The sequence below is a fragment of the Sceloporus occidentalis genome, unplaced genomic scaffold, assembly GCF_023333645.1.
Source record: "Sceloporus occidentalis isolate IW3139 unplaced genomic scaffold, rSceOcc1.0.p SCAF_11, whole genome shotgun sequence".
NCBI lineage: Eukaryota > Metazoa > Chordata > Lepidosauria > Squamata > Phrynosomatidae > Sceloporus > Sceloporus occidentalis.
Window position 1 is genome coordinate 2,885,598 of NW_028316991.1, and position 20,035 is coordinate 2,905,632.

The 20,035-nt window shown below is 39.3% G+C and overlaps 1 protein-coding gene across 1 annotated transcript; it reads right to left on the reverse strand.

Moving 5' to 3' along the window:
• Window positions 1-3,622: 3,622 nt before the first annotated feature.
• Window positions 3,623-17,875, reverse strand: LOC149305437 (gamma-glutamyl hydrolase-like). Its single transcript, XM_089477479.1, has 9 exons — window positions 17,767-17,875; window positions 14,406-14,520; window positions 13,495-13,545; window positions 11,818-11,902; window positions 11,082-11,220; window positions 5,755-5,861; window positions 4,789-4,879; window positions 4,467-4,604; window positions 3,623-3,741 (listed from the first exon to the last, which is right to left on the reverse strand). Exons 1-9 carry the CDS (start codon window positions 17,873-17,875, stop codon window positions 3,623-3,625), a joined length of 954 nt encoding a protein of 317 aa, XP_089333605.1.
• Between the last annotated feature and the right edge of the window lie 2,160 nt (window positions 17,876-20,035).

Here is a 20,035-nt window from a genome sequence, read left to right on the forward strand (position 1 = left end):
TATGTTTCTATGGTATTTCTGTCTATTGATGTGAGGGAAACATGTACCTCCCTGCTCGAACTTGTAATCTCAACCATGAAAACTAATATCCGTTTTTTTTCCCTTCCAGACGAAATTTGCCAACTTCAAGTATCATATTTAATCAGGATGGAGGAATCTGCTAAGGGAGAATTAAGAGGAGGCACGTCCATTTGGGCAGAACATAAGATTTAAGGATGTTTATACCCCATTTCCATGTGTCTCCATTCTTTCATATGTTTATTTGTATGATTAGGGCTAAAAAAATAATTTCCATAGTTCTGTTAATATTACTAGAAACTTTAATTGCTAAATAGTTAAAGTCTTTAATGGAATTACAAAAATTATAGTACCAATGAATTTGTTTCATTTTGCACTTGTTTATATAGTATATTCAAATTGTACAACAGTTTTGTTAGAACTACATTTATAATTGGAGACTTTGCTGTAGTATGTTCTTTAACGCATGTGGAGTCTTAAAGAAACATGATTAAACAGGATATGAGCAGCATATAAAAACACAACTTTAAATCTTCATGTTCAAGAGGAAATCCTTTAATCTGGATATTGTATCTTATATTTAAAGCTAACTGCTCAACAGATATGATATATAGAAGGGGTGATAGGGAATAACCCTGTCTGGTAAAGTTTCTGAGGTTGAACCAGAGCACAAATTCTTTCCCACAATTCTATTATTTGTATTAGTAAACATAGACATTATAGATGCCGAAGGCACAGATAGTATGACTCATATGGATTTTTTTTGTCTGTTTAATTAGAGTGTAATCCAAAATCAGTCCTAGAGTATGATTGATGGACTCTGGAGAAATGAGTAAAATCCCTGTCCAACAGGTTAAATATGTGCCAGACGTCAAACAGATTAAATGTTAATATTTTTCAAAGGTCTTGCCTGTTTGACAATAGATTTATCTATACCACTGGATAATTTTTATCCAACACTGGGTTAGAGAAACAGTTAAAGTCTATAGCAATGATACCATCTCTAATCTATTCAACTCTTTCCAGATTTAGATAAAAATTAAGTTGGAAGGTAGACATTTACTAAAGTATAAATTACATTATTTACACTCTGCACTATTATGGCGTAGCTGCCCTCATTATCCTGGAATTTTATCTCTAACTGTATAGAGCTAGAGAAGACAATAGCCACCAAGGAGGCCTGAATGACAAGAGGAAAATGTCTTCCACCTCATTCCAAATTATCAATCTTTCACCAATCTGTCTCTCCTAAAAAGACTACGTTAATAGCCTCTTTTCTAAGGAAATCATAAGTTATCTGTTTATAGAGCAATCCTTGAATCTTAATGGATAGGCATTTAAACATGATCTAAATATATGTCAAACATAAGGGTGGACCCATCCCTTCTGGCAAGCAGAAAAACATCAATACACACACAAAGAACAATACATAAAACCTAATTTGGCGAATAGACCCCTAAAACACACACAATTGATTGAAATCTGGAGACCCCTCTCTGATTCAACTCTACATGTCATATCCAACTAGACACGGTCTTGAGTCCCAGAAACAGAATTCACGATGAGGAGACAGCACTGTGCAACAGGAATAAAAAAAAAATGTAGAAAAAATGCACAACATTGAATGCCTACATGGTTGTTTGCCCACATAGCACAACAGATTCACTTAGATCTTCACTCCTATAGTTATAGAGTACGTTTTTCTACTTCTGCTCAAACATACTACTTCCAAATACGTCCAAATCTAGTCTGCTTATTGTTCTACTAGTAAGAATGTAGGTATGGTATGGGCGTCCTTGGATATGCTGCAAGGTTTGACAGTACATACATTGCTGTGCAGCAAAAAGCCAATTAGACCTTCTTTTCATTTGTATGAAGAATTTTGTTTGTAAAAATGATCGCTTTACTCACTGTCTGTTACATTTTTAAAATTTGTATGCCCCTGTTTTAAACTTACTTAATACTACTGTAAAACCAAAATATTTTACCCAGTTAGAGAACATTCAGGGTAGAGGTGTACTATGCAGAAACAAACAAAATGAATAAACATACGCCAATTTTATAGATGTACACATTTAAATCATATACATAGTATATATATATATATATATATATATATATATATATATATATATATATATATATATACACATACACACACACACACACACATTTTTTAATAAATTTGAGTGCTTGATTGCTAACACTTTTTATAGAAAACTGTAGAGGGGTCTGCAAGTGAGGAAGTAAACAGCAATATTTATTGGCATTGTTTTTCAAGCGTGACTAGAAGACAGAGAATAAATAATATCCACAGGAAATATACAGCATTCAACATGGTGTACCCTATAAACTTTTGACTTGTTTACATTCGGTGTCATTATACATGCCATTAAATTTTATACTGCATTTTCATTTAGCCTGGTTATTAACTGGAATAAATGGTCTTTCACAGAAAAGAAAAAAGTATCTTAATTACCGCATTTGCTCGATTATAAGACGACCCCCCAAAATCTAAATATTAATTTAGGAAAAAAACAAAGCCTGAATATAAGACTACCCTATTGGAAAAAAGTTTTACTAGTAAATATTAATTCATGTAAACAATTTTTTTCATATTTAATAAAAGCTATGATTGAGAAAAATATATTTTTTTATTTACTTTCATTTGCCAACCTGCCCCCCAGTTATGCACATCTTCCCCCAGGCTTGCCACTCTGCCCCCAGAAATGCCTTATACCCCCTATTTGCCACTCTGCCCCATGATGTGCCTTTTAATCCTCTATATGCCACTCTACCTCTAGAAATGTCTTATACCCTCCTATATGCCACTGTGCCCCACGATATGCCTTTTAACCCCCTATATGTCCCTCTGCCCCATGATATGCCTCAAAAGGCATATCATGGGGCACAGTTACATATAGGGGTTAAAAGGCATTTCTGGAGGTATATATATATATATATATATATATATATATATATATATATATATATATATAACTGCTAACAGCAATCACACTCCTATCAAGCCAAGGCAGCCAGTACATGCTGGAGCCTGGGGATGATAGGAGTGTGATTACAGCCTCCCTATGCCATGCTAACACCACCACCCCCCTTACACATCCATGCTATCACACACACACACACACTCATTCACAAACATTTAAATACTCATTCATTCCATTAATCACACATACTTGCTCAAAAACCCTCCCCCACCCCCTTACCTGAACTGCAGATCTCTCACTCGAAGACTTCTGCAGCGGCCCGGCTGTGCGAGCAACTTCTCTGGCCCTCCCCCAGAGGAAGGAGGGGGAGGCAGAGTTATGTGACGACTCTGCTGGCTTCCTGTTCTCCTGCTGCTAGTAGAAGAGACTCTGCTCGCGACCAAAGCACCTGGCCCCAGCGGACATTTTTTTGAGGTCTGATTAGAAGATGACCTCGATTATAAGACGAGGGGTATTTTTCAGAGCATTTTCTCTGAAAAAAAACCTTGTCTTATAATCGAGCAAATACGGTATTTTCACACTTAAGCAATAATGAAAAATAAAAAACAAAGGCGTAGCATTGTTTGCACTACTATATTAAAAGAACATTTAAAACATCAGAAAAAATACATTTGCTCAAAGACAGATATATTTCCAGTGTACTTTGGGAAATAATTGTAGATTAAAGCTTCATTTTCTTGTTCTTCTTTTGAAAACATGTGTAAGCTTTTCCTCGCTGTAAAAGAGTTAAAACACTTGAATGAATATTTTATGACAATGTCCCAAAGGTGTAATAAACAGGTAAAACATCTGCATAGCCTGCTTTACCCTAACAAAGACAATTTTGTTTAACAAGTATTAACAATGTTTTTGCAGAGAAAACAGCCAAACCTATTTTTAATGCAAGAAGAATTAGGTGTACCGAGATACAATCAACATGCCAAAGCTAGTCTCCAGAACAGAAACATGGAACAAAACACATTCATTTCTCAGGTAAGTAATCAAGTTAAATCTGGTCAAGAGCAGCAACTCACAGACAGTTTCAGCTGGGAAAAGTAGCCTATAATGTTAATGCTTTCTGAATTTCAAAATTAATGTTTCAATGTTTTTTTATGGTTTACCGGTACTTTAAAGCACTCTGTTGACCTGAATATAGACTGAAGATATACAGCATATCTGCTGTAAACATGTTTTGCTAAATGTATTTCTTCTTAACTGTTGCCCACAAAAGTATTGTTTCTTTGGTTTAAATGATGCTTCCAAGGTTCCTTATGTACAGTAGTTAATGTTTCTTCATGTTTCCAAATTGAAACATTTTACAAATTTACACATTTATCACAAAACCTTGCTATATAATTTTGGACTTCTTTCTCTAACTCACATTGCTAAATATTAATAAAAAAGAAAAGCAAAAATAATAATTAAAAAAAAAGTTTGTATATAGTCCATTGTATTACTAACCTTCATTGACAAAAAAGTCAGCCATGTAAAATGCTACATGCACAGCCTCAGCTGTGTGCGAGATGTCAGATGTTTTCTTCCATTCAAATGGATTTTTTTCTGGATGCCACTGGACTCCATAGATTGGATAATGGTACGCTAAAAATGAAATCAGGCAGTAAAATATCATATTAAAAATTGTATTCACAACTGAAACTGAGGCAACTATACAGTAAGCCTAGAGACTAGGCTTACTGCATGACTCCTTTAAGTTTTTTCACATTTTGAAGTATAATATAAACGATAATAATTATATTGGGGGTACTGGTTTTTCCAAAAATACCTTCAAATGTAGAAATAAATTCCACAACGCCATCTGTGTTTGTTGTCAAAACATTATAGAACTTCTTCAGTCTCTCATTGGCTGTAAAGTTCTGCAGGGGAAAAAAACTACTATAGTCAAACTACTGGTGATACGCATTCCATTTACCTTGAGTATGTCATGTCAGTTCTCAAGGGCTCGACACACTATATATCACTTGGGGGGAAAAACTAGCCTTTGTTGAATACATTTAATTTCAATAGCAATTTATCAGTACCAGGAGCAGTGACATCATTTTTTGTGTGCCCCAGGTCTCTCCATGATTTCAAAAGTGTTTCTGGGGTTTATTCTCTAAAATGGGAGTTTGCTGAAAATTGCAGTTTCTAATTCAGTTCAAAAGTCAGTGAGATGTTGTAAGCAAATCAGCTCATTGACTGAAATATGCATTATGCAGAGCCAGCTCACTGTTTCATGAAAGACAAATTTTGTTATGTTTAATGAAGTCAACGAATTAAAACTACAAATCTTCGGCCAACTACTTTACTGAATAAACACCACTTTGTATACCTCTAGGCAGAGTTTAAGAGAGAGGTGTAAAACCCCAGTAGTGATTACTATGAATTCAAATTAAGACAGAAAGTGAAATCTGGCGGTAATAGTTAATGAACCCTGGTTACACGTAGTGTAATGATAACAGAAAATACCAGGTCACATATGATAGCTAACTGAAAATTCAGCTCTTTGTTAAGCACTTCAGATTATAAATACATCCACCTGTCTCCAAACATCTGCACTGGAAAATCACTAGTACAATATAGGGTTGGCCTGCACTTTAAAATATAGCACAAGAATTAGGGATACTAGGTGCAATATGTAAAACAAAACAGAAAAGTTACTTAGTGACAGGTGTCAAATTCACGAACGGTGTAAAGTGCTTGAGTTGAAGGAATTGCGATGTAGTAGGATAAATAGATTTATGAAATATACCTTCATGGAAAGGCTCCAGTGGTGAAAGTTGGCAGTTACAGGCTTCTTGGAAAGAACATTATATAATTCTGTTGGAATATTGCTGAATAATTTGCTTTTTAATGCATCTAGTATCAATAAAGAAATAAAAATGTGTATTATATGGTAAAAAATAAACAATTAGATGTGAAACACACTAATGCACATTAGAAGTCATGCTTAAATAAAAAGTATTAGTCTTAAGCAGTGGCGTCTCCAGCTTTCATATTTAGGGGGGGCACATGGGGGGCCAGGAACCAAAGTATGGGGGCCAATTATAAAACGGTACATATACACTATATATATATATATATATATATATATATATATATATATATATCTATATATATACACATATATACACACACACGTTAGGCAGTTATTTCTCATTCTTTAATATTAGCCCCTGCTGACGACAATATATAGAAATATTACACCCTGCTTCTGATATATATTAATATTAACCCCTGCTGCGGATATATATTGATATTAGCCCCTGCTGCGGATATATACTTATATTATACCCTGCTGCCGATATACATAAAAATTATACCCTGCTGCCGATATATATTAATATTTGACCCTGCTACCAGTATATATTAATATTAGCCCCTACTGCCAATATATATTATTAGTCCCTGCAGCCAATATATATATATAAACTTAGCCCCTGCAGCCAATATATATTAATATTAGCCGCTGCTGCCGATATATATATAAATACTAGACCCTGCTGCCAATATGAATATAAATACTAGACCCTGCTGCCAATTAATATTAATATTAGCCCCTGCTGCCAATATATGTTAATATCTCCCTCTCCCTCCCAAACTATCCTAACTACCCCCTCTCCCTCCCAATCTATCCTAACTACCCCCTCTCCCTACCAATCTATCCTAACTACCCCCTCTCCCTCCCAATCTATCCTAACTACCCCCTCTCCCTCCCAATCTATCCTATCTACCCCCTCTCTCCCTCCCAATGTATCCCTATCTACCTCTTCTCACTTCCTATCTACCTCTTTTCACTCTCTAACCCCCTCCTAACTTTCTACCCTCCTCCCCCCCCTTTGAAGTTCACTTACCTTGGGCTTGTAGAAGTCCAGCGGCGGGATCGCGAGGTCTCTGTCTTCCTGGTTCTGCCGCAGTGTGCGCGGCTTCATTGCTGAGCGCCGGATATGACATCATATACCGGCGCTCGGCTTGAAATGCCGGCACTGCGACCAAGGCAGAGGCCTCGCGGTCGCGGAAAAGAGTGAGAGGCGCCGAACGGTCGCTGAGAACTTATTCCTCAGCGACCGCTCGGCGCCTCTCTCTCTCTCCTCCGGATCTATTAAAAAAAAAAAAAAAAAAAGACGGCGTTTCAATTGGGGGGGCACACCGGGGGGCACAGCATGATTTAGGGGGGGCCATGGCCCCCTCTGGCCCCCCCTGCCGACGCCACTGGTCTTAAGTGCTTATCATAATATAAATCAATGCATATAAAAACAACAGTAATGTACATGTATATAAATAAATTATTGTATATAGGTACAGGTAATAAATGTGTCACAGTTAGTAAACAAAGTCCTGCAAATCCCAGAACATACTTTGTTAATGTAAAGATTAATTATATCAAGCTTATAAGTAGACTTGGGCACCAGGGGACTCTTCGTGTTCGTCTTCGTGCTCGTCTTCGGGGAAAAAAAAAACCTTGTATTCCGCAAATATTCGCCTGGTCCTGTCTTCTCCTCGGGCGAATATTCGTGGACATTCTTCGTGTTCGTTTTTTCTTCGTTTTCCCCGGTTAAGGGGTTAATACGGGGTTAAAGCCGCTCTGGCGCCAGGAGTTTAAATGTCCGTATGAGCAACTCTATTGGTCGTCAGCAGGGGGCTCGTCTGCCACTGGTTGATGGCAGACGAGCCCCCTGGTGGCGACCAATAGGGTCGCTCATACAGACTTCTAAACTCCTGGTGCTGTAACTTGTCCGGCAGATCCCACTGGTCTCCCTGTTCTAGCATTTATTAACTGATAGAACAGGGAGACCAGTGGGATCTGCCGGGTAAGTTGCAGCATTGGGATTTTAAAAGTCTGTACGAGTGACTCTGTTGGTCGCTCGTACAGACTTTTAGGCTCCTGGTGCTGTAACTTACCCGGCCCATCCCACTGGTCTCCCTGTTCTATCAGTTAAATGTCCGTACGAGCGACCAATAAAGTCGTTCGTACGGACATTTAACTGATAGAACAGGGAGACCGGTGGGATCTGCCGGGTAAGTTGCAGCATTGGGGTTTTAAAAGTCTGCATGAGCGACCAACAGAGTCGCTCGTGCAACTTTTAAAACCCCAATGCTGCAACTTACCCTGCCGATGCCACTGGTCTCCCTCCCTGTTCAATTAATTAAATGTCCGTACGAGCGACAAATAAAGTCGCTCGTACGGACATTTAACTAATTGAAAAGGAAGGGAGACCAGTGGGATGTGCCGGGTAAGTTGCAGCATTGAGGTTTTAAAACGCCAATGCTGCAACTTACCCTGCAGATGCCACTGGTCTCCCTCCCTGTTCAATTAGTTAAAGACCAGTGGCATCTGCAGGGTAAGTTGCAGCATTGGGGTTTTAACCCCTTCAGGACCGGGATTTTTAAACTAGGGTGTCGCTAAAGGACCGGAGCCGTTTTTGTGTTTTTGCTATGTCTTTCTTCAACTGTAATTTCTCTCTTATCAATTGGTGCACCCACACAAATCATATTGTTTTTTTCAGCACAAGTAGGGCTTTCATTTGAAACCATATTAAGCTGGGTAGTGCATTGTTTTGTTTGAAATAAACTGGAAAAAGTGGGGAAAAAATAAAAAAAAAAAATTTTTACAAATTGTACACACATTGAACCAATGGGAAAAAATTATCCCAAATATATTCATTAAGTTGTCCTGATTTGGAAACCACCCAACATGGCCAGGATTTTTATCTATTTTGACCAGTATAGGGCAAATATTACAAGGCATGCATCACGTTTTTGAAATGTAATTTTTTTCAAATTAGGCATGGTAGTCTAATAACTGCAATAGTTGTCACAGATACTGATTATCCCCCCCAAAATTATATGTTTATGAACAGTAGATAAGTCAAGGTGTACAACTAGGGTCAGTTTGACACTTTTCAAACAGGGATTTTATCGCCAATTGCTGCCAAATTTTGAGGTATTTTTAAATTTTTTTGGTTTTTTTGCATATGTTGCAATGTTGCTTTAGATTTTATATTATATTTTGTATAGAATATGTGCAACTGCAGAAAAAAACACCAAATTGTGTTCACCAACATCCCCCGGTTTCAACAAGGCCTCACATGCATGGTTCATGCATTTTTTGAGGAAGCTATGAGGGCAAAACTGGAACATGCGCATTTTAGTTTTCAAATTTGGAATTTTCAGAAATTGGTTTCCTGGGCCCATATCCCATTTGGGACATTTTGGAAGCCCCCCACTGTAAATTACCCCATAAAAGTATATATTTATGAACAGTAGATGAGTCAAGGTGTTCAACTAGGGTAGTTCTGACAGTTTTCAGCCAGCCATTTCTTCACTGATGTCTGCCAAACTTCACAGGGAAATTATTTTATTGCGTTTTTAACGCATACATTTCAATGTTGCACTGAATTTCTTGCACACCATAAGTGCAACAGTGGAAGAAAACACCACATTCACCAACATCCCATGAGTCCAACAAGGCCTCACATGCATTTTTTGAGGAAGCTATGAGGGCAAAACTGGAACATGTGCATTTACATTTTTTTAAATATTTTTTGTGACAGGTTTAGGCCGCTGACATCAATCAGGGAGACCGATCAATAATCAGCGACTTAAAATGTCACCGACAAGTCATCAGATAATTATGATTTTTTTATTTATTAATAGTGTTTTTTCATATTTAACCTAGATGAACCCTCTTTGTAGAGCAGGGTCATCCGTGGGCTGCCATAATGATCCGATCACTCCTATTGGCCAGGAGCGATCTGATCAGCCCAGCATTTGACCTGGAAGCACCCTGGACTTTCAGATCAGTGCTGTTATTTTTTTTTTTATTATTATTATTTGATTAATTTTTTTTTTATTATTATTATTATTTTTTACATTTTTTTTTAACTCTTTCAATGCTGATGCTCCATTGAAGCACCCAGGCAGACCACCAGCAGCAGAGCCCCCTACAAAACAGGAATTAACCCCTTCATTGAAGGGGTTAACGCTGCACTGACCTTCTCATGGAGCGATCAGGCAGCAGGGGGGTGTTGGGTCAGGTCCGCACACTTGTGTGGGGACCCATTCAACACACCACCCCCTTTCCCTGAAGCTGCCTGTGGCAGCTGAAAACGCGATTGCAACAGCGCCCCACGATCACCACGATTGTGGCGATGTGGGGGCGGTTTTTGGAGGAGACGTACCTGGTACGTCCCGGTCTACCGGTGACTGGTAACCAGGAAGTACCAGGTACGTCGCGGACCTGAAGGGGTTAAAACCCCAATGCTGCAACTTACCCGGCACATCCCACTGGTCTCCCTCCCTGTTCAATTAGTTAGTCTGTGCCGGGTTAAATGTCCGTACGAGCGACCAATAAAGTCGCTCGTACGGACATTTAACTAATTGAACACGGAGGGAGACCAGTGGCATCGGCAGGGTAAGTTGCAGCATTGGGGTTTTAAAACCCCAATGCTGCAACTTACCCTGCCGATGCCACTGGTCTCCCTCCCTGTTCAATTAGTTAGTCTGTGCCGGGTTAAATGTCCGTACGAGCGACCAATAAAGTCGCTCGTACGGACATTTAACTAATTGAACAGGGAGGGAGACCAGTGGGATGTGCCGGGTAAGTTGCAGCATTGGGGTTTTAAAAACCCAATGCTGCAACTTACCCTGCAGATGCCACTGGAAATCCATAGGTTCGCTGTCAGGGGTTAACTTACAAGACGAGTGAGCCTATTGGTCACCTGCAGGGTCTTCCTCTGGCATCAACCAATTGGTTGATGCCAGAGGAGGTCCCTGTAGGCGACCAATAGGCTCATTCGCATTGATCTTCGTGGTGTGTGTCTTCGTCTTCGCCTACGTTTTACCGCCGCCGTCTTCTCTTCGGCGTGTCTTCGGAACGAACACAAAAACGCACTCTTCGTGTTCGTTTTCATGTTCGCCCGAAGACGAATGCACAAGTCTACTTATAACCCAAACTATACCTAATTAATGTTATAAGGAAGTTTAACACTTTCCACCACACCAAATGTAATTTGTACACACACATGTACACACTTTTTCATGAATCATAACACAAACACAAGAGGTATAAGTATCTACCTGGACTAAAGTTCAGTGGCAAGGAGATATCTTCGGTGTTAGTCAGAGTCAGCAATAGTTCTCCGCTTGTAAGGTATGTTAGCTCTTCAAATCCTAGACACGTGCCCCAGATAGGAAAATAGTCACCATTGTCATTGGCCTAGACGGAAACAAAAAGTATATTAAAGGACTACTCAACTCATATGTAAGCAAAGTGCATACTGAAGTCCATTTTGTACGCACTTCAGGGTCAGCATTCTGCAAGCATATACGGGATTGGAGGCAGCAGCAACACAAACTGTTTTAATTGGGAGTGCTACGATACATGAGCTTAAGTATGCTTCCTGCTTTCAGTAGAGGCAAGCACGGAGAGGAAGAAAATGATACCGTGCAAAACGGAATATGTAAATAAAACAATTACCTTTTTTTCGATAGTACCTTTAAGGATAATACTATGCAATTTCTGCTATAATTTAGGATCACACTAAATAAAATAGTAACATGTACAAATCTAGCTCACATTTAGCTAAACCTGGGGGAAGGCTAGTTAAAATACAACAACAACAAAAAAAATGTGTAGTTTAATTTTCATGTACTAAATAGAGACTTAAACCTGATAATATGGAGATTGAGAAATTTGACTCAGAGTTTTTAAGTTTATATTGTTGTTTGGTGAAATTTAAAAGAAGAAAATTGAAGTTTGGCTTGTGGTCAATTCTATAGTACACATAGATACTGATTTTGAACAATATGTTACCTTTAGCGCCAAGTCATAAAATATTTTGGCCACTTTAGCATATTCGGAGTGTATAATGTCAACGCCACCACCTGGGAGAAGAATTCTGAAAGTAACAAGTCCAATGTGAGCAAAGCATAAAGCATTTAGAACACATTTTCAAAGAAGGTATACAACTTGAAGAAAAACTGCAATGATGCACTAGACAGAATGGAGACAGACAAAATTATCCAAAACGACTGAAACCACAATTTCTAAACATTTTTGAATATAAAGAATATATGTTGCCAAGGAGCTGTGAATACATAACAACAGAAACACAAAAACTCCTTAATCAATACAGAGAAAAACGTGCAGATCCATTGTGGGACAACATTAAAATATGACTTGAAACTATTTGTGTGATAAAAATGCTGTAAAGCACCACAAAGCAGGACTATCTGAGATGAAGTCATAAATCAATTCAGATTTGGACGTCATGAAGGCAAATCAGTAATTTTGCAATTGTGTTAACGACTCAGCTCCTTCACTATTCATTAAGAAGGACCCACACTGGTTAATAAACTGAACATGTAAAATCTCAACGGTACATGTATAGTATACAAAACCAACCAAGCTCTTCCAAACTGGAGAAGCTCGCATGAGTTTTGGTGTTCATAAGGCATAGTGAAGTTGAAATGTTTAGCTATCCTTGAAATTCATGCTTTGCTAAATTACCATATTTGCTTGATTATAAGACGACCCCCAAAATTTCAATATTGATTTATGAAAAATGCCTGAATATAAGACTACCCTATAAGAAAAAAGTTTTACTAGTAAATATTAATTCACATATAAACAATTTTTTCCTATTTAATAAAAACTATGATTGAGAAAAATGCTTTTTTTTTTGCCAACCTGCCCCTGCTGTGCACATCTGCTCCCCAGATATGCCATATACCCCCTTATATGCCACTCTGCCCCCCAGAAATGCCTTATACCCCCTATAGGCCCCTCTGCCTCCAGAAAGCCCTTATACCCCCCATATGCCACTCTTACCAGTGATTCCCAAGACTTCTCCCCGTGCTTCAGATTCCTTGGTGTGTAGTGGGGCAGCCGGTGAAGGTCTGCACAATACGCACAGACATCCTCCACTGCTGCCGGCACTTCCACCGGGGCTTATATGAATGAGAACTGGAAGCTCATGTGATGCCGGCGCTCCGTCATAGAAGCTCCGGCAGAAGTGCCGGCAGCAGCGGGGGTTGTCTGCGCGCATTGCAAAGACCCCCACCGGTTGCCAGAGTGGAGGATCCGGGTCCCCTGAGTTTCTATTATTCAACCTCTGACTAAATATAATTTACTGTACACAACTGATCACAATATAATTTACTGTACATCTGCATAGTGCTAGCTAAGTTAAAAGCTCACTTGCCTTGTCTGGCAAGTAGGAATGACCATAGAAAATATAAACAAATTTATGTCATACTTGCTAATTGCAGAAAAGAAGCTATTCTGAAGGAACAACATCTGTCTAGTAGATTAATTACAAAATTAGAGGGTATGCACAATGTGAATGTATTCTTTATTATAAGGTAAACTCTCCAACGGCAAGTATTTCAAGACATTCTGGCAAAATAGCAATGTAATTCTGGAAGACTTCACAAAGCAAAATTAAATAAATCTATCTGCAATCCAGTGAAAATGGATGTCAATACATACCCATTAATGGAATTGAATATCTCCACATACTCTTCCTCAGGAAGATTAAGCCTTTAAAAAGATAATGGTAAAATATAAATAGGTAGTTCCACACACACACACACGCAATTTAATTATTCAGTGCTGTACCCCACTTCAAGTGGACTTACCACACACCATAAAATAAAGCATATAAGTATTGTGTTCTCTCAATTCTGATGAGAATAAATATCTTCATTCTTCAACTTTTAATAAAGTGCACTGAGCCCGACAAAAACATGCAAAATAAAAGAATACAATGTGCTTTCTGTTTAAGACAGATTTTCATTGTTGATAAAGATGATAGCCTATTCACTAAACCACTATGCTTATTGTCACAGCAGAATAGTAATAACGATTTATATATAACCGAAACAACTACTCTCAAAAAGAAGACCATCAGAGTAATAAATCTACTTAATAAGCAATGTGAGGAATGAAAGAAATGGCAAAGTAACATCGAATCTGTATAGATAACAAAATATCAAAACCTTAAGTACTCTTACCCAGAGGGTGCTAGATAAATGGAATAACTTCCCATCAGAATTTGTAGGGGCTACTACATCTATCTGGGAACTTTATAACTTTATCTGGGGAAAACCCAGGTATGCTAACACAGCGAGGGGATTTCAACATGTGTGTGGTAGGCATAAAGCTATCCTGAAAAACATGCACACTAGATTGGCCAAATGCTTCTTATCTGCTGTCAAATTCTATGTTTTCAGATATTTAGCACTTTGGTGCCCTATCCTAAAATCCTTTACATACAAATTGGCTGACAATTAACATGACTACTGCAAGTCTGAATGTTGGAGAATAACACTTTCAGAATGTGCATCCCCATGAGTAATGTAAATATTTTTTGTCTAGAATGACTTGAAGCGCAAGCTTACTTTATGGGAATTACTCTTGCTCCTGCAGATTCTAGTGTCTTCACATAAGAAGCAGCAATGTATGATTTTCCATAGGATTGTAACTCTTCAAAGTGGGTCTCTTGTGCTAATATCCCTGTAATGGAAATGGAGAATTAGCCTCAGAAAAATATATACGCTTTTTGCCATTAACAGAATATAATAATCATTTCGTTTTATACGTAACTTTTATGGATGTTTTTGAAATACTATTGTCTGTGATGACAGCACCTAGAACCAATGCCAGTTCATGATTTACTGAACTACATAACATCTCATGCTTGAGAAAATTCTCTTTTATTTACACAAAAAAAATAATCAATTCTCAGTGCCAAACTGTTTGTTCAAACTTTTCCCAGCAATACAAAGTAACTTCTTATGCCAAGTCCTTGAAAGATAAACATGTTACTAGTGAGTTACCACATAATTACTGCAGCTAATTTATAGCTATGGAGAGGGTATTTGTTTGCAGTGCATAAAGACTGTAAACTTTGTGACCTGTTGTACAGAGATACTATTTTAGAGAAGAAAAAAAAAAAAACACACACATAACGCTTATCTTCGACTACTATTTTAATAAATCATGTGTCCACTTTTTCAGTAGGTTGCATGGTTGGCACACAATAAATAGGGCTCTATTTTCAATAATACAGAATAAGAATTTTATTGATATATATCTATAAAGGCACTAGGGGAAGCAAAGTAGCACGGTTTTAACAGCCACTAACTTGTGCCTATTCTACCCATTAATCAACAAACCACTGAGATAAAGGGTCTCCCAAAGTACCGTACCATCATTCATGACATGACACACCAATCAGAATGCAAGAGAACCCTCTTTATTGGGATTGGGCGTAGTTTATATAATCCCTTTACCATGGGATTATATAACACAATTGCATGGGATCATGCATACAACATTAGCACCAGATTTATCAACTGCGAATACACAACAAACGTGAAGGGATTAGGGAAGTAACACCTAAATGTAGACCAGAGAGTGAGTCATTCTTAATGCACACAGCAATGCAAACACAGGGGTGAATATACAAAATATTACAATTTAACTCCTGCAAGTTAATATAAAAATACAGTCCCCATATTTTTCCTTAAATGGGGGTCCAGCATCTGACTCAAACTCAAAAAAGGGAATATCTATAGAAAAACAAATGTTTTTTTTCTTTTAACATTATAAAAACAGTAATGTAGTTTAGCATAAAAGAATACTCATTTCCATCTAATAAAGCTCTTTTATTTGTAGGCCTTAAAGCTGCTATTGTTGTCAGTCATGTGGTATCTAGTCATGTGAAAGTCAGTGAAAGTTGCTTTAAAGTGGTAGGCCTACAGCGAAAACCAGACCCCCAATCTTCTTGTTCTGAGGTAGCACTCCTTACTCTGAAGCTGAGGCCTAAATTAACCCTTTGAATCCACTGAAGTCTTTGAAGAGAGGTGTCAGCAAAAAGGCACATCCCACCCATGAACTACCGAGGCTTTTGGGACCCAGGTTTACTGTGGCATTTTCCAGCGCAAAAATTCCCAGAAATACATTTCACACATAAAAGAAGAAGTGCAAGTGAACATGTGAAGCAAACATTTTGCCATACCATACATGTGCATTGATGTGCAAAACTATAGAGAAATAAAGTATCAGGTATATACAAGTGAGCAGCCCCAGTGAGTCAGTGCTCATGTGAGGCATGTATGACGCTGATAAAACAGGTATCCACCCAAGAAGACAAATAAAAGCAGTGAAAAAGGGCCAATATCGACTAAACAACAGTGTAAGTAGTAGTTTCTTAACACTGTTCTTTGAAAAAAATTCTTGATGCCTTTGCTGAAACACATATTTCTGTACATCTGCTCAATACATCTTGCCAAGGGATAAGGATTATTTTTGTGAGGTTAGATTGCAGGTTCTACATCTATGAGCAAAAACACAGTCTTACAGATGATCTACTTGCCACTGAGTAATTTCAGGCAACTGAGTGTCCTACTAAAAGCTTTTCTCCATAAATGATTATTAAAGGAACAGTTATGGTTTTTTTAATAGACACGGTTACCTGCGTCACAAATGCAGGGCTACTAAGCCTCTACTTTTTGCTCACACCATTAACCAAGCCTGTCTAACAGGTTTCTGCGGTGATGGTATGGACAGATCATCACTGGTTCTCCAGGAGAGGGAGGACCTTGGAAGCTTGCCAACATGTGTACACCTGTACACATCCTACCCATCTAGTTTACCATATCTGCCATCTGGGTCTAGCTTCGCCGAACCAGTAATAGTTCTGTTAGACAAAGTCTTCCAAATTTTCCTTTCTACCAAATGCAACCGACACAGTTTTACTTTATAAAAGAAAAAGGTACAACAGAAAAACAGTTAAGGAATGAAAAAGACCAGATTCCACATAGTCTAGGTTTTGGGAGTGTGATATAAAAAATCATTTAGCTATTATCAAGTAAAGTGGGTAATAGCGTTACTTCTACTTATTGATCCTCTGAAATCATAGGTGTTCATAAAGAATCCTAGATGTTTCCTATTTTCCTTCACATTCAGGGTTTTTTTCTAATTGTTAAAATAAAACTACTCTATTAAATTATTAAAATATGGAAAACAAAAAAGTGAAAAAGCTGTACTAATTGATATACTAAAAAGAACTTCTACAGGGTTGGATCAGAACCATTTCCTCCTGCATGGTATATTTTTTAATAAGAATCCCAAGTTATAGAAGACAACTAGTCACCCTTTTGTTCCAGGTAATCAATCCATTCATTGGATAAATGCATTCAATCCTATGCCCCTGTTGCTGAATTATCTACATATGATGTCACAAGGCCTCAGCCTAATGCCTGTTGTGTATGACACAAACATATGGAAGCCACCCAGCGAAAGTGATGACATTTAGTCAGGACACCAACTTGATGTCAGGATATGACATGCTGGAAAAATGCTCCTGCTGTTAAAGCTGAAGACAAAAACAACTACAGTTTAAAAAAGTAATAAAGCCACCAAAACAGCTTTTTGTAATATGTGTTAAAGAAAACAAAATGTCTATCTGTGACTAAAAAGCAGATTCTTCTTGAAGGATCTCTAGTGATTGTTTACCATTGCAGCTAATATTTGAGGAGGTGTTCCACCGGGTGTGTTTGTTTACACATCTGTTCTTATAAACACATTTCCTTGATTATATCGATACAGACATTCAGTTTCACCCAGAATCTTATCTATAAACAGGTGCTAAAGGACAGGGCAGACAGCAGATACTGCGATCATAGTCTACGCCACAAACACCTCCCATCGCGGGTCCCTGGCGGGACTGTTACCATTATGCCCGGGGTCTCTTACCGATGATGGGTCTGGGGTTTGCAGTGTGGACGCTGCCATATAGAAATGATGCCCGGGACCTAGAAGAGAGCAGCAAAGCGCCGAGCAGCAGCAACACAGCCGAGCCCATGACGGCTAAGTGCCTAATACACCTCTGCTTCTTCCTTAATCCTGCCGTCCAGTGGAGGGAGAAACAGCCGGAGAGCGGTGACTCGTCTGTGTGACAGAGAGGTACGAGGCATCCCCTCCTCCTCCTCCTCCTGAAGTCACAACCAAAAAGTCCGCATTGCATCAGCGAGCCCTGCTATGTCACAAACCGAGGAAAAGAAATGGAGTCTGGGGAAAGCACTTCCTCCTAGCAGTGTGTCAGCCACACAGCCACACAGGCCCCCACCCTACTCGCACAGATAACAGCCGCTGGCTTTACATAGGCCGGCCTGAGGCGGCAAACGGTTAGGCTGAGCTTGGCCAAGGGACGTGGGGCAACTGCACCTTGCTGGGCCATTACCGGGAGCCTTTTTTGTATATTAGTTGTAGTTTAACCCAAAATGTCTGTATTATTGATTTTATGATCCATATTCTCCCTAGTCTGATGGCTTTATGTTGCCTCACAAATATAATCCAATTTGTTTTGATAATGAAACACCTGGCTCCCCTCTCTCTTTTGTCTCTCCGTATATCTCTCTTCCTCTCTCTTCACCCTCTACTCTTTCTTTCTTATGTTTCTCTCACACTCACTTTCTTCCTTCCTTCTCACTCCCTTTTTTCCCTCTGGTTTCTCTATACCTCTTGCCTCACTTTTTCCTCATTACTCTCTCTTTCTCTCTCTTCTCTTTCTCTATATCCTGCAACCTCCTTCTCTGTTTCTGTCTTTGGTCTACCCCCCACCTTTTTTTTTTATCTCTTACATGTCTATTTTATTTACTCCCTAGTGTTCAGCAGCACCTTTCCCCTTAACACTCCCTGACAGCTCTTCATGCCCATCTGTCCTCCTTGTAAGCACATTAGATCTATCGGCTCCTCCAGAAGGGACTATCACTGTGTCTGTGTTTCTTTGCATCACTGCCGACCATCCTGTTCATTCTCTACTTCTCCCCAGTATCCAGGCCCGGGCTGGCCATCGGGCACACCGGGCATTTCCCCGGTGGGCCGGGCGGCCCAGGGCCGGATTGACGTAGGGGCTGATGGAGCTGCAGCTCCAGGCCCCTACCTTAAAATAGGCTCAGTCAGGACCGGACTGACTGGGCCTATGCGGCCGCATTAACGCAGGGCATAAGGTGCACCTGCCCCTTAAGCCCGCAGCAACTGCGACCGGGTCCGCCACTCTAGGGGGCCGGGCAGCCCCCACCAGGGCAGGCCTTAGGGGTGCGCGGCCGCACAGGGCTTAAATTAAAACATCGGGGGGGTTTTTTGTTTACTTTATTTAACATCCTTCATGTTAAATAAAGTTTGTTTAACTTTATTTAACATGGAGGATGTTAAATAAAGTAAAAAAAAAAACAACAAAAAAACCCCGATGTAATTTAAGCCCTGTGCGGACGCGCACCCCTAAGGCCGGCCCTGGTGGGGGCTGCCCGGCCCCCTAGAGTGGCGGACCCGGTCGCAGTTGCTGCTTACTCCGGCAACAAGGTAAGTAGGGTGAGGGAAGGGGGTGCAGTGAGAAGGGGCAGAGGGGATAGATAGTGAGAGGGGGTACATATTGAGAAATGGGGAAGGGGGTACATAGTGATAAGGGGGAACATAGTTAGAAGGGGCAGATAAGGGGATGGGGAGAGGGGGTAGTGTGAATGCGTACAAGAATGAATAAATTAATGTGTGGATGAATTGTGTGAATGCGTATGAGAATTAATGAATTCATGTGTGGATGAATTGCTTGAATGATTTGTGAGACTGTATTAATGAATATGTGTTAATGATTTGTGTGAATGAATGAGTAAGTGTTTGTGTCTATCATGAATGTTTAAGTGATTTGGGGAAATGCAAAGATGGTACATGAAGGGTGGGCTTTAACAATAAATAAAAATGGGCTGCTCAGTCTTAAATGCCCGGGCCTATTTTTTGTCCCAGTTCGGGCCTGCCAGTATCATCGCCTATGCTCCCTCCATTTCTTCTAAGCCATCCTTACTGGCAGTTACCACTCACATTAGGTGAAGCTTATTGCAAAGGTCCAAACTTCACCACCTGCCCTCTGATTAAATGTTCACTTTAAGCCCACTGTGATGATAATTCCTACAGTGACAAATGCTCTGAAAAAATATCCCTCATCTTATATTCGAGGTTGTCTTATAAT